The 16,740-nt window shown below is 35.4% G+C and overlaps 1 protein-coding gene across 1 annotated transcript in view; it reads left to right on the top strand.

Moving 5' to 3' along the window:
• Window positions 1-16,740, top strand: part of LOC148939339 (uncharacterized) — a 156,800-nt gene that overhangs the window by 43,112 nt on the left and 96,948 nt on the right. The window contains exons 3-4 of the mRNA XM_089106851.1: window positions 8,287-8,385; window positions 10,999-11,178. Coding sequence (XP_088962977.1) covers window positions 8,287-8,385; window positions 10,999-11,178 — 279 coding nt within the window. The remainder of the gene's footprint in view (window positions 1-8,286; window positions 8,386-10,998; window positions 11,179-16,740) is intronic.

Raw genomic sequence — 16,740 nt, 5'->3', positions numbered from 1 at the left:
GCTTATTTTCGGTGGGAAAAGGTCGAAGGTGTCATAGCAGTGATGAGGGGGATGGGTTGCCACGTAGATGATGGAGGGGGTAGGTACGTAAAGCTGTGATGGTTTGGGGGTGTTTTGTTGAGCATCATGATAGGCCTGGCTTGCGAAAACTAAAATTATGGGTTGAAGCATAATTTTTAACAAGAAGTTTCTGAATAATGTCTTGGAGGTGAATATTTGATGTCAGAGGGTGCCGCAGAGCAGTAGTAGTGTGGAACTGTGGCGTGAATTACTTGGAGCAACACGCTCTAGTGATGAAATGCATATTCCCGCTGTTCAAAAAAATGTTTAATTTAGATTAACCAGCTTATTTTCGGCTGGAAAGGCTGAAAATGTCTCAGATGTGATGAGGGAGATGCCATGTGGATGGCAGGGGGCGGGCGCATAATTCTGTGATGGGTTGGGGGTGTTTTTTGGAGCATAATAATAGGCTTGGCTTGTGAAAACTTGAACCAATGGGTTGAACCATGATTTTTAACAAGAAATTGTCTGAAAATGTCTTGGAGGTGATGATGTGATGTCAAAGGGTGCCGCAGAGCAAAAAATAATTTGGCACTCTGGTGAATTACTTGGATTATAACGTTCTAGCAATGAAATGCCGAAATCTCGCTGTTTAGATAATAAAAAAAGTGTTTAATTTAGATTCATAAGCTTATTTTCGGAGTGAAACAGAATCCTAGTTTTTTAAAACAAAAATTAAAGAACTCCATTAAACCAAAATTAGCAAAAAATGAAATCAAATAATCTACCATATAATCTACCAAATAATCTACAATAATCTACCAAATAATCTACCAAATACGTAGAAAATAATGTATTTTCAATATGCCGAGTCCAACTACAACTTCATTCAGGCTAAAATTGCTAATGCTCTCTCTGCCGGCTAGTTAAGGCTAAGTTTTGCAAAGGGGGGCCATTTCTCTGAGAAAACACACAAAAATAGAAAAATATATTAAGGTTCCTCAATTATCCGTGCAATACGACTAAAAATGAGGAATTTATCTTCTCTTTCGGCTAGTTAAGACTAAGTTTTTTAATAATGGACCATTTTCCTAAGAAACGCACAAAGATAGCAAAATATATTAGATGTTCCTTAATTACCCATACAATTTGACTAAAATGAAGAATTTATTCACTCTTTCAGCTAGTTAAGGCTAAGTTTTGCAATAATTGACCATTTTCCTAAGAAATACATAATAACAACCCTGCCCCCTGGAATTGCCTGCTAGGATCCATACCTTTCTTTTAATTTATGAATGTTTTTGTTTTTATCCATTCGTCTTGTTTTTTCACGTTTTGTTTTTCCCGTTGCATATTTTTGTCTCGGAAACAATGTATTTCTAGAATTTCCTTAATTACATATTTTCCTTGAAAACAATAATTCTGGAAATAGGTATTCTCCGTCAGCGTGTCAATTATCGCAGGTGTACGAAATACGTCATTCTAGTAAGCAAAACATGGGATCTCTCCTTGTGTGCAATAGGCTGTTTCTAAAATACGAGCCAGAACAAAATATTGGAAATAGCCTGTTGGACCCGAGGTCTGGGGCGTTGTTCTATTGGATAGAAATTGATCTTTCGAGTCCTAACGAGGAAAAAAATCATTAGAATATAGTGGACCTCTGAGAAAAATATACTGAGACCAGAAAAGTATTATGTAACATCCTACGTATGTGACCTTCTTAATTAAACAGGGGATTCCCTCATGGACTCTGAAGAAACGATTCGCGTGGGAATGCATGATCCGTAAACATTCCTCCTTACATAAGAACTAAAGAAAAAAACCTCTTGAAAGAAAACAAAATACGCCTTCGAAAGAAAAAAAAAGAAACATCATGAAAGAAAAAAACGCCTTGAAAATAAAGATGAAACACCTTGAATATCTCGACGAAAAATAAAACCTCAAAAAGTACTATGTGACAATGATGTTTGCCCTGCCATTACCTAAGATGCACACTGTCATTACGCAGCACTCACGTGTGTGCCGTCATTACATAAGACCCAAGTGTACGCTGTCATTACATAAGACTGACGTGTGTGCTGTCATTACGCAGTATGTGCACTGTCATTACACAACACCCATGTATGCACCGTAATTAAGCTATTTTCGATAAATCCACTAAGTCACGCATTACCCTCAACTCCAATTACTAAACACCTGCTGACCGTTTAAAAGCCGGGCACCATCAAAATCCTGGGTGTTATGGGAATCTTCCCACGTGTGTTCCTTCTAATACTAAAACAAGATTGCCTCATCGATATTTCACCTTGTCACGGAAACAGGGCATGTCATGGGAATCTTGCCAGCTATGTCAAGGAAACAGGGGTGTGTCGTGTGACGTCACAGGACATGCGTTTAAAATCCTATGAAATCTACTATCTGTGAGTTTAAAATCCTATGGGAATCTTGGCACCTGTAAGTTTAAAAGCAGTGAGGCATTACTACTTAGAATGTATAAATTTTCGTAGATAAAGGGTTGATATAATAGATACGTTGGATTCGTAGGTTTGCTTTTTAGCTAGACCACTCTTTCCTATTTCCATAATTTAACCTTCCCTTAAAATTCTGTGACAACTTCTTTTAACACTAGCTTTTGATGTGTAACTTTAAACAAAATGAATTTACATTTCTAGAATAAGTATCAAATTAATTTTGTTTTATCGCCATCGGGCCTCCGCTATTTTATTTTACAAAGGTTAAACTTTACAAATTTCATTATCGCGAATTGTTTGATTGTGGATTTATCCTTTATCCTTAACGTCTGGATGAAATATGAACAGACTGTGAACCCTGAACAGTTTAAAGGTTCAGGGTATTAACAAAAGAATGTCTGACCTAGAGTTTAAATGGGCAAATTATAATCAGTTTTGTTTGGACTGAAACATAATCTTGATAGCCAAATGACTGAACATTAAGGACACAAATATAAAGGTAATCTGGTCAAACTATTTATCTTGACTGATGTCACTATCAGGCTTGCACTAGATTAGATAGTGAACATTTTACAATGAAAGAAAGTAAATAAGTGTCAACAATAAATTTGTTTATGTCTATTATGGCTTCATTAAGGGAATTTGATTCGGCTCAGTAATTTCAAAGGGCAACTATTTTGCAAGTTTGCCAGTATTCTTCAAAACTAAATCGACTGCGCTGTTTTCACCCTTCTACCTCAGTTAGGCTATGCATCTGGATTTCTGTTTGAGAAGCCAGGAAGATGTATCACCCCTATTTTGATCCAGACATCCTAAGCAATCTTTTGGGCGAAAAATTTAAATATTATTTTTGCTCGTTTCCCATTTTAGTTTCAGTGAGCTTACAAATGCCTTCACTTTCATGAATGCGTTTTACAACTTAAAGCTTATGTCCCCGTATCACCATTTTTGATTTTGTTTGTATTTATTAGTGACTATGAAGGGCAAATGGCCTCGCTTAGCTCGGAAGATTCTGAGTGATAATATATGACTTAATTTACTTGTACATTAAAATATGTGCTTGTTAAATACATTATTTTTACAAACTTTACGTTTCTAGTTCAAAATTTGAGCTGAAAACCCAGTGGAAAAGCGGCCCTTTGTCTAGAAAAAATCTCACCTTGTATTTGGTTCCTTCTCAGGTATTTCTTCAGTCTGGTGGCATTGAGGCCTTTGGGTATGGCCATTTTGACAATGTTCGTCAAGAACAAAGACTGCTAGGGTGGCTTTTGTCAACTATCTCCGTTTACTTGGCTTGTCACCAAAACGTCTTTTCCTTCCAGTGATTTATTTAGTCTGGTTTTTGGTTTTCAAAGGTATGGAGGGCATTGAAGACCACTTTTGTTTCTTTGAATTGTCCAGGTGGTGGGACAAAGACTTCTTTTTTTGCCTTGGCTTGTCTTTTGTCATTATGAAAGACATATCGCCGAAGCTTTGTTACTTTTAGTTGTTCTGGTGGTGGGACAAACACTTCTTTCTCTTCCAATGTTTTATCCAGTCCATATTTTTGATTTTCAAAGGTATGGTAGATATTTTCAAAGGTATGGTAGATATTTATGATCTTATCCGTGTCAAAATCCAAAACCCAATCATCATCGCTACCATTTTCACTTTGTTTGGTTCGTTACATCCCGGCTTATATTTCGTCATTATGAAAGACATATGGCCGAACCTTTGTTTTTTTTAACAAGGGTATGGTAGGCATTGATGAATTTATCCATGTCAAAATCCCAAACCCAATCATCATCTATCATTTTCAATTTTGACACGTTGTGATTCGCTGTCCAGGTTGATTTTCATTGATTCGCTCACATGTTCATTTTCGCTTGTTTTCTAGCCGCATTTGTCTTTGCTCTTCATTTTCATTTTTGACAAGATGCCGCTGTTCTTCTAACCGCGTGCGTATTTGCTCTTCTTTTTCATTTTTGACTTGCTCACATGCTAGGTGTCGCATGTCTTCTAACTGTGTGTGTCTCTGCTCTTCATTTTCATTTTTGACTCGCTCAATTGCTCGGTGTCGTATGTCTTCTAACCGTACTACTTGTACTTGTACTTGTTGCGGGACCAGACGCGGACGCCTCACCCGGCATCTAGAAGACTACGTATGATTGACTCCCATTTATCGCGATCTTGTGCCATCTCTTCAGCAAACCGGAGCCAGCAGCTCTCCCACTTTCTGCCAAACTTCGAAATCCGCCAATGGGGTCGAGATCGTTTTTGGCAGTTGTCCACCAATTCTTAAATTGACCGCCAGGTCGCCTGCGCCAATTTGGCAATGGGGCAGCTAGAAGCACTTGCTTTATGATGCGGTCATTGGGTCTTCTAAGGACATGACCAAGGCAACGCAGTCTTCTCTGTTTGACAATCATGGCGGTGGGTTCGATGTTACAGCAGCGGTGGGGAACATCAACATTTGAGTTTCTGTCGGAGTATTGAATCCTCAGTATTTTTCGTAGACAGCGGTGGCCCAAGACTTCTAAATCATGAGATGAACCGCCTTCAGTTGCCAAGTTTTGACTGCATAGAAGAGAACAGATCTAACAGCCGCTTTATAAACAGAAAGTTTTGTCTTCATACTGATCTCCCGCCGGATCCAAAGATGGTGGCAGAGTTGAGAGAATATGGCTTGTGCTTTGTTGATTCTGTTCTGCACGTCAAGGTCACAGCCTCTACGAGAGTCTATTAGTGAGGCAAGATAAGTGAAGCTATTAACTTTTTCCAGTTCCTGTCTGTAAAGCAAAAGCTGATAATCTGAGTGCATGTTTAGGTCCATGACTTTAGTTTTGGCCGTGTTGATTTTCATACCCAGTAGCTGAGAGAAATGTGCTATTTCATTTAACATTGCTTGGGCGGCAAGAGCATAGATGTCGTCCGCGTAGTCTGGGTCAGACACGTTAATGCCCAATCCCATAACAACACCATCAAAACTCGAGAGCGCATTTTCTAGAATCCAATCTATGGAGTTGCGATAAAGAACAGGGGACAATATGCCCCCCCGTCTCACAATACTTTTAATAATAAAGGGCCTAACTTTTTTACCAAGCATTTTTGTAATTGAGGTGCAAGGTTTTGTTCAGGCCGCTTACAGTATCATGAAATCAACCGGTCTGCCTTCTTCCAACATAATTAGCCGGAGGTTTTCGCAGGTTAGAGATTTAAAAGAAGCCAAAAATACAAATAACAAATTGATTATAGGGATTTTGTAATATTCGCATTGTTGGAGAATAAGGCGATATAATCTTCTAACCGCGTGTGTCTTTGCTCTTCATTTTCATTTTTAACACGCTCTAATAGTAGTTTTTGCATATCTTCTAACCGCCCGTGTCTTTGCTCTTCATTTATATCTTTGACACGTTTTTGGAGTTTGTTTAGTTCAGACAATATAGCAATGGCCTTTGCTTTAGCGGCCCATATTGGTGTTGTCACAATTGATGGTCCAGGATGTCGCATTTTGGATTTTATTACGTTTGATAGTTCAGGTGTTCCTTCCAAATAATCATCATTTACAAAAACTGCAACTGCAAATTTTCGTTATCTGGGCCTTCCAACAGACATTATATTATATAAATAAATGTTGCGTTGGCCTTATTTATGCTGTACATGACATCATATAAGAAAATGCTTATATGATATCATATATGATGTCACAAGAAAAGCTTATATGAAGTACTAACATAGTACATTAGGTCATGTGCAAAAATGAAAATTAAGGCTCTTAAAGAATTTCCTCAGGCTTCTGACCTATTTAGATCGTTTTTCCATGGGAGGTTATCCCAAGATACCAATTTCCTGAAAAAAATATGGAGCTGTTTTTGAGAAATAGAATATATTCACATACAATTATTGCTCATATATATATATATATATATATATATATATATATATATATATATATATATATATATATATATATATATATATATATATATATATATATATATATATATATATATATATATATATATATATACTACTCCTATGCAGGCCGATTGCATGTGATGAGAAACAAATACTTCTAAATACCTACATGTTGTGAAATAGCCCACGCCTTGCGCTGTGCAGGTAAAACCGCGGTTCCTATTGGTAAAGTGAGAATTGGGTCAGAAGTTCCAGGATGGTTGGAAAGTCCAGCTTTGGTTAATGCGTGTCAACAAGCTAAAATGTGGTATAGTTTGTGGATTGATTCGGGCCGTCCTAAACAAGGCGTCGCGTAAACAGTGTTCCATTGTATAGAAAGCGATAGTTCTCCAAATATCTCGCCTCACATCGCTTTCGTGTGATTGATGAAAACAGTGAGTGCTAAGAGTCAATCCAAATCAAGTTTTGAAATTCATAAAGAAGAATCGATCTGCAAAAGCGCCCAGTAACGAATCCGCCCCTAGTGAAAGTGAACGGAATAGTTATTTCACGAGCGAGTTTGCTTCACATGATCCTGAATTGGAGTGCAAGTTTGAGAGAGATCTTGATCTCTGTTTAGAATCTTTGGAACCGGGTCTTGGCCACGTAGTGAGTGTGTTGGATGTTCGTTCGGCTATCCTTAAACTAAAAAAGAAGTACTATAAAGGAGTAGGATAATATTTGTGGTATGCATCTGATTCTTGGTAGTGAACTGTTCACAGTACATCTAGCATTTATGTTCCAAATGATTTTTAGTTGCGGTCTAGTGCCAGATATTTTTTGTACCGGTGTAATTACCCCTGTCATCAAGAAAGATAAAGACCCATCTGAATGTTGTTCTTACCACCCGATAGCCGTTGCTCCCGTTTTTTGTAAATTGATGGAGTTACTAATTATTAAGGAGATAGAGTATGTTTGTAGTACGCCATATTCGCAGTTCGGTTTCATGAGAATTATTAGCCGTTAGCACGTGCATAGCCTATTATCTAATGTTTTGTTGGACGTAGATGCTAAAGGGGAATCCGTGGTACATGCAGGCCACGACGTCCGCAGGGCTTTTGATTCGGGTATCCATGCACAACTGCTTGTATCTGCGTTTATGAGAAGTCTTGACAGATCTATAATTGCTACACATAGGAACATGTATTTTAAGTTGAAGGTTAGAGTAAGGGTAGTAAAAAACCAGAGCCCGACTGTATCCGATTTCCTCATACCATTACAGTAAGGCATTCGCCAAGTGGCTTTATCATCACCGCCTATTTCAGCACGTTACGAACTCGATGACCCCTTCGTCGTGATCGCGACCAGGAGGGAAAAGTTTCTGAAGTCTTTAGACCCAATGCATAATATTTATGAAGCTATAGTCAGCAATGTGTAATGGTTGTGTTTTTATGTAAATAGTTTCGCCATTTTTTTTTTTTTTTTTTTTTTTTTTTTTTTTTTTAGTTTTTGAACTATTAATTTAAGTTGTTCGTTCGTTCGATGTGTTTTGTTGGTTTCTTTTCATTTTCTTTCTACTCCACTTTTACTTTTTTGTATTGTTAAAGACGGGTAATAAAAATCATTCATTCATTCATTCACATATATATATATATATATATATATATATATATATATATATATATATATATATATATATATATATATATATATATATATATATATATATATATATATATATATATATATATATATATATATATATATATATATATATATATATATATAAGATATATATATATATATATATATATAAAAAAAAAAATACAAAAAAACAAATGCAAAAAAAATGAAAATAAAAATTGAGCCACTTTGTCCATAGGTGTGCATGTAAGCGAAAAATTTAAGTGGAAAGGAAAGAAAAACGAATATTTTTTAGGAAATTATTGGATCTGGTTCAGAAGACTGTGACTCAGGTAACATGCTGAAGAAAACGTCGGTGTCCGATTTGAGGCCGTCGATCTTAAAGGCTACGAGAGTGAGTAAAAGTTTTTAGATATTATATTTCTAGAATATGAAAAAGTGGCTTAAAGGAGCTCTGGTTGATTAACTTATATAAAATTGAATTCAAATCATCGCAGTTATGTAAATTCAGGTTGTAAGAGATTAAAAATCGTCGATGTCCACATGAGGGTAAGCAATTAGTAAACAAAACATAATAGAATGACTGGATCTAATACTTTCTTATACTATATGTCCCTCCAATTTAGTGACGGAGAGCTCATCGGGGAGTCCAAGATAAGCCGAGGCACTTAGTTTTCCAGATGTTTTTTTTTGCTCTCCTGGAAAGCTATTTTTATACCCGAAAGGTGTCCAACTTTCCGAAAGCAAGGGATGTAGGGATTTACATCTAAATCATTAAATCTAAATCTTAATAGTTTTTAGCTTAAAATATGCTATCGGGCTTAAAAGCAGGCAGTAGCTAAAAACCTAAAATAATTTCACAAAATTTATAAATGATTTAAAATTACCTCTGACTACGGAGCATATAAAATCTTCTAAAAGACTGAGATGAGACGCCTTCTTATTTTTGATAATTTCGAAACATTTATAAATAGTCCAAGATGAGCCTTAATACCCTACAGAATATATAAGGTCGTTTAAAGTTAGCTGTAAGCAACACTAACACTAGCTGTAAGCAGTTACATAATAGTTTAAAAGAACCATCCTATACACCCACCATTATGCTCTAATTATCTTTATAATTACTCAAAGTAACCACATCACAGTCAAAGATAATCTTAAGATCTTTAAATTAGAATTATAGGCTGTAAAGTAAATAATGACAAGGATGTTAATTTTCTCTTAAAGAAAAACTGACTTTTAAAGTTTTACATATACAGCATAAGTAACTTTCGGCAAACGATTATCAATGGGAGTTATAATAGAAGTTATTATGGTAAAGAAATTTGGATCTAAGAGGAATTAGTAATTATAGTAGTTGGTTAGGATTGGCGAAAGATAAGCGAGAGGAATAAATTATGCTGTTGTTATTTGTTGGTGTTCCATACCAAAAAACTTTTTCCTCATTCTTCCTGTTTTTAAAATTTTCCAGCATGCAGTTTATAGACTGTTGTATTATATACGCACACAATGGCATTTTTGTAGCTCAATTTGTTCAATTAAATACATAAATCTGCAGGACAAAACAGAACTCAAATCATTTAGACCAAATTCCATTAGTTTTAGATTTGAGCTTTACTTTCGATCAAAAGAAAATAGAGGGAGAGGCAAGGGAGGGGTCAGAAAAAGAAGAAGAAACGCTATTGCAAGGCTTGGATCTCCCTGTCAAATTGATCAGCTATCTGACGAGTAATTTTTTTTATGCCACATTATATTTTATGCCCGTGCCACATTATAGTCACAATTGTCGATAAAATGAAAATTACGCACGACTACAGCGCCAATTACGTTCCGCGTTCGAAATTTATCGAGTTGAACATTGTTCAAATTTCGAACATAAATTTCTTGATTGACCAACCAGAGTCAAGGTTTAAGGCATAATTTTTAAAATTAGAAAAGATGGAAACTTAGAATAGCGGTTTTTCTATCTGGGAGAGGAATCTAATAAAAGTTCAGAAGACTTAGTATTAGTAGAGAATGGATTGACACAAATTACAGCTGGTCCACACTCTTTAAACTCATTTCTTGCATTTTTAATATTTTCCTTTTTAAATACAAGTGTGACACTAAAATCACAGAAACTACCTTCTTATTCATGATATTTGGCTTTCTTTATCGATAGACGTGACTATGATGTGGCACGGGCATTAATCTTTCTCTATCCAAAAGTTTAGATTATCTACACTAAATCCACCTCCAAGAAGTCAAACTAGATAATTAACATCCACACTGAAAACAGACCTGACCAACCAATCGCTTTAGAACCAAACCCAAGGGACAAGTGTACAACTCTTAAACAGAGTTCCATAAAGTTTAATGTAATTAGGTCTAGTTAATTTTAGCTTTTCCAGAAAGATGGTATGAACACAGAAAATTCATTCGCAACCTCGGAGTGTATTTGGTAATTAGCTCTTCCTTATAGTGCGTCAGAGTACAATAAACTTCAATGGCTCGTTATGTGGGGATGCAATTTCTATCGATTATTTCTTCGATTTAATTCTTAAGAGCGATGGCTCCAAGTCAGGAAAATATTAGTGGGGGGAGGGGCAAAGTGTATTTTTTATAATAAAAGGGGGGTGAGTTTGTTTATCCTCGACTTGTTCAATGAAAATAAAAAAAAACATTATTTTTCAATGGAAAGAACATAAAAGGTATTTTTCGAAGCCTAGCAGGGGGGGGGGGTGGGGTGGGGTGGGGCAAAACATTCAAGGGGAATTCCCTTCCCTACGATTGGCATAGCAACTTAGGAGGAAGACATATATGAGGCAGCTCTCCCAAGAGCTAAATTTTTCAGAAGAAGAGTAAACAATAAGATTAATTTAATTCTTCCAAACAAGCTGAAGATAGATACTATTGATACTATTGATGAAGATATTAAGTTTATTGAATTATGGAAAGTTTCTTTTATAGACAGTAAAAGTCATTGCAATAATCCTAACTTTAGCTTTTTTATTGGCTTTCTAAACAGATAGTGAGCCGAATTCTAGAAGAAAAAGACGAAAGAACTGCGACTGATGAAATAACAGAGTCTGTGATACCAAATACCAAGTGTTCAAAAATCTTTCAAGCCGATGATAAACAATTAATGGTTACGTTTCTTCAACCATCTTGCGATGGCACATCTTTCGCTGCAATCTTTAATGGAGAGGTAAGATAATATTTGTTTAGTATCAAAAGAGAGAGAGAGAGAAGAATATACAGCTTTGATCTTACCGGTACTTCTGATCTTCATTTCATGGTCCTTCAGCCAGGAAGGGCAATGGCGGGCTAGGGGCCAGCTTTCCTGTGTTTCTGGACACCCTTCCTGTTTTCCTTCCCAGATTTTTCCAGGTACCCATTTAGAGCTGCATCCACTCTGACTATGATCGCAGAGTCATACCAATGACCCCCGTTCCCAACCAAACAGCCAGCGACACTAGAACTTGAACCCCCGACCTCACGAATATATGATTTCAAGTCTAGCGTGCTAACCACTCGGCTGGAACTTTCTAGTATTAGCTTCCCGCAATCTCCGAAATTTGCTCTTCGCAATTTTTGTTTAAAGTCTCAAAGGTTAGGATCCTTCTGACTCTTATTACACCAGCTAAGACGGCTGTGATGACGTAGATTTTGTTTATAGATGGCTAAATAATTACAAGTTATTCAGTATTCCTTTGTATACCTTCGAAATAGATCAAAGGGGATTAGTTTAGCATAATTTAGTTTTCCTTTCATATTTTGTTTGACAATAGTTTTTCCTTCTATTATGTCTGAACTTATGATTAGGAGCACAGCTGATGATAAAAGAGAGTAAATTTTATCATTCAAATACATATAGGACAATACCTCTATTGAATGTGTAAACGAAACAGATTCCATTAAATAACATACAATTATTTTCATATCACTAATTTTTAGTTGTATCAACATCTGATAATAACAATAATAATAATAATAATAATAATAATAATAATAATAATAATAATAATAATAATAATAATAATAATAATAATAATAATAATAATAATAAAAATAATAATAATGGTAATAATAATAATAATAATAATAACAATAATTTATTTGTACCCTCTTTACAAATATAAAAGACTGATAGAGGAGTAACTAAAGGGAAAAGTAAAAAATACACACACACACTAAGAAAATACAACACAAGATATACAGAGAAACAATAAAAACACCTCTAATGAATTACAATACTATAACAATAACAATACAATACTATCGGATGCAATGAAGAAGAAAATTAACGATACATTCTCTACGCTTATCAAACCTTAACCTAAGTTCTTCCATTTTCAACTTAATATCAAAAACTTTGTATTTCTGAACTACGAGTACTAGTATGTAAGTATTCTTGATCCATAACGGAAGGCCAAGAAAGAACTTACAATATTTAAAAAACACTGTCTACGGATTATAAGGCGTTCAATCTTATTAAAAAACTTCCAAACCGGCGTGATAAAAAATATATGGGGAGCAAACAATGCAATACTATTAAATATACATTTAAAAATAAATATGTATATATGTAATGCTATTTTTTCGATGATCTGAGACTGAATTTAATTCTTAATCAAACAGTTCATGTGCAAGAACTTTAAGTAACTAGCGATTCTGTCCAATAGTAACCAAAACTCTAAAAAACAGACTTTTGATACCGATAGATACATCACAAAAATTGGATTTTTTAGCTGATTAAATAAAAAAAACAAGTTTTTAACTGAAATTAAGGAGCGACATTAAAAATTAAAACGAACAGAAATTTTTCCGTATATGAAAGGGGCTGTCTGCTCCTCAACGCCTTGCTCTTTACGCTAAAGTTTTTTATTTAAAAAAAAAAATTGAGTTGTGAGAAAGTCAAACTTTAGCGTAAAGAGCAAGGCGTTGAGGAGGGGACAGCCCCTGTCATATACGGAATAATTACTTTTCGTTTTAAGTTTTAATGTCGCTCCTTACTTTCAGTTAAAAAAAACTTGTTTTTTTTAACTGATTTTTTTTTTTTTAACTACTCGCCTGGATGAGTTTGTAGCAGGTTTTGATGAGTTGATGAGGTTGGTTTCGTCTACAAGCATGAATTTTTTTTTGTATGGGTGATTTTAACTATAATCTTTTAGATCTTTCAGGTGATAATTTGGATTTTTTTAATTATATGGTTTCAAGTGACCTTTACCCTTTAACTTGTGTACCTACCCGAATCTCTACTCATTCTGCGACTTTAATTGATAACGTTTACGTGGGACCTAGCTATTTGAGTCAAAGCTATTCAGATATGATAGTATATCCAGGCTCAGATCATCTTCCGGTAATTGCTCATGTGACGTGTCTTAGAAAACGACGTATCCCAGCTAAAAAAATACTGACACGTGAGCTGAAAAAGCAAAACCTGAATAGCTTTGCCGAGGAGTTGAGCTGTATCAAGTGGGACTCGGTCCTGGGGATTTCTGGTGATTCTTCTCTAGCGCACAATCAGTTCATGTATATATTCCAACCGATTTATGAGAAAACATGCCCCTTGCGCTTGACCAAACAGAAGAGGGACGATCCCCGCAAGCCGTGGATTACGGAGGCAATAATAGACATGATAAAAAAAGGAACTTGTTATATGAGGAATATCTTAATATACAGGATGACGCAGATTTTGCAGAGTTCAAGCGAGTTAGAAATAAGGTGACCACTATGAGAAGGCAAGCAAAGAAGAAGTATTTTCAAAAAATGTTTTCTGATAGAAAGACAGATACCAAAGCCACATGGCAAGTTATTAATGGGTTTATGGGAAATCAGAAAAGTAGTCAGTCGCTTTGCATTGATATAAACGGAAGTTATGTGAGTGATAAAATGTGGTCGTGAATCATTTTGGCCAGTTTTATTCTCAGGTTGGCTCGTCTGTTCAAGAGAGTGTAAGGTGGGACAGGGGAAATTTTATTAGCGAGGAATTCGTGGACTCTCGTGGAGATACTGTTGAGTTCCAGTTTGAAAAGTGTACAAGTGATGAAGTGATTAAAATAGTGAAAAATATAAAATGAAATTCTGCTGGGATAGATGGCGTGAATCTGAGAACTTTTAAAGCTGTGTTAATTTATATACTACCATGTATTTTACATATTATTAATTTGTCACCGGAAACCGATACCTTTCCAGATGAATTGAAGGCAGCTGAAGTTATCCTATCTTACAAAGGGGGTGCCAGGTCAAAATCTAGAAATTGAAGAACAATATCGATGCTCCCTTTACTGTAAAAAATTTTCGAAAAAGTTATTCATCGCCGTCTATATGACCATCTCACGAAACATAGCCTACTCAGTGATACCCAATTCGGGTTTCGAAAAGGTCATTCCACTAGTCATGCTGCCATTCATCTTGTTGATTTTGTAAATAATTGTTTAGTAAAAGGTGAAATCCCCCTAACAGTATTTTTTGATTTTAGGAAAGCATTTGACACGGTAGATTTTAAAATTTTATTGCAAAGATTAGAATGCTTAGGTGTTAAAGGAGTAGGTTTGAAGTGGTTTGAAAGTTATTTGAAGGGGTTTGAAAGTTATTTGTGTGGGAGGTCTATTAAAGTGATGATTGATGATGCTTTTTCTTCCCCTTATCAAGTGTCGTGTGGTGTGCCACAGGGATCGGTCCTTGGTCCACTTCTGTATCTGGTTTATGTGGATAGCATGAGTTTTTATCTTCCAGATTGTTGCTTAACGTCATTCGCTGATGACACTGCAGTTACGTTTTCTAGTCGTTGTTTGGATAGTCTTGTGTTGAAAGTGAATTGTGTTCTGAGAAATTTACATGTTTTTAATAGTTTGAGATGGTTATCATTTAATGTTACAAAGACTAATTTTATTGTATATTCTAGAGTAGGCAAGCCCAGTGATATTGATGGTAGAATTCTGTTTAATATTAAGCCTGTAGTTCAACTTCAAGAAATCCGGTACTTTGGGTTTTACATTGATCTTAATTTTTCGGGGAAACGCCACAGTAATGTTGTTGCCGCAAAGGTTGCACGTGGCCTTGGAGCGATTCGTCGTTTTAAAAATTTCTTACCTCAGAGAGTTTTATTACTTTTATACCATGCTTTGATTCACCCATATGCTTCGCATGGCTGTATGTTATGGGCGAGTAATTTTTATGTGAATTTTAAACGTGTTCAGACTCTTCAAAATAGAGCGATGCGTCTTATTGGTGGGTATGTTCAAGGTGTAAATAACACTTCAGCTTGCTTCAACAAGTTGCAAGTGTTGAATGTAGGACAGCTACGAGACTACCAAATAGGAATTTTTGCTTATCAATGCTGGAATGATGTTAGTCCAGAGGTTTTTCGTGATTATTTTAATGAAAATAGGTCTTTGCACCATTATGAAACTCGTCATGCTAGTGATTTCATTGTTCCGAATAGAAGTGGAACCAGGGCCGGCTTCCATACTAGATTTTCAGGACCTAATGTGTGGACCTCTATTCCGGAGAGCATTCGGGCGGCTGAGCACCTGGGGTTATTTAAAAATAAATTGAAAAAATATTTGTTAGGTCAAGGTTCATAGTTTTTTGTTTTTTTTGTTGTTTTTTTCTTTATTATTATTATTATTATTATTATTATTTATCTTTATTATTATTATTATTAAATGAATTGATGAGAGATTGATTTTTTTTTTGTTTTTTAGTGTTTTTTGTTTTTTTATTATTATTATTATTAAGTTTTTTTTTTTTTTTGTTTTTTTTTTGTTTTTTTTGTTTTTTTTATAGTTAATCATTAATTAGTAAATGAGTTGTATGTACCCGCCCAGTCGCAAGTGCTTTTTAATATCTTTCTTGGGGCAGGTATTGGCATATTTGTTAAATGTATTTTGATGTTAAATAAAATGAACTGAACTGAACTGAACTTTTATTTAATTTTTGAACTTTTTTGAATAAATGCAGGTTTTGATCTTGGCTCACAGTACATGAATAATTAAAACAAAATTTTCACATTAATTTACTTTTATTTGGTTAAATGGCTTTCTCGAACGTTTTTATTAGTAATAAATATACGTAACTTACGAATTACCTTACGTAACGAACTTCTATATTCACATGTTTTTAATACATATATTAGAAGGTTCGCCCCCTAGTCAATACCTTGCTCTTTCAGCGAAAGTTCAAATTTTGTTCCACTTCTTTAAAAATGACCGCTTAATCACAAAGGCCATTAATTAGAAAAAATATCTCTTATGAAAGTATTAAAAAATCTCTGGCTTAAAGAGTGAGGCATTGACTAGGGGTTAAAACCAATCATATATGTAATAGTTTCTGTTCGTTTAAAGTTTTTATGTTGCTGCTGTTGCAGTTGAAAAAGTTGTTTTTTTATATTTAATTTCTGATCTTTTTTTAAATAATGCTGGGAAGTCCGGCGTCCCCTTCATGGCAATGTCCCTCCCCCCATGAAAACTTCCTTCATAGAAAGATCCTCCTACATGACCTCTGACCCCAGGCACGTACGCAGGAATTTTTTTCGGGGGGGGGGGCTAATCGTTCAAACCCATTATTCTGGGAAAAAAATCAGAAAATTATGGGAAAATGAAAAAAATCGTGAGATTTCGGGGGGGGGGGGAGGGGCCAGGCCCGGAGGCCCCCCCCTGCGTACGTCCCTGCTCGACCCCCCCCCCCACTACCAGGAAAAATCTCCTTAGAAAACGTCTGTACTGTATACTTCCCAATAACCAATACTATATGTTAACATTGG

The sequence above is a fragment of the Artemia sp. Qi Xiang Cuo genome, chromosome 21 (assembly GCF_049724085.1).
Source record: "Artemia sp. Qi Xiang Cuo chromosome 21, ASM4972408v1, whole genome shotgun sequence".
Taxonomy (NCBI): domain Eukaryota; kingdom Metazoa; phylum Arthropoda; class Branchiopoda; order Anostraca; family Artemiidae; genus Artemia; species Artemia sp. Qi Xiang Cuo.
The sequence above is the reverse complement of the archived record's forward strand: the minus strand, read 5'-3'. Positions and strand labels throughout refer to the sequence as shown.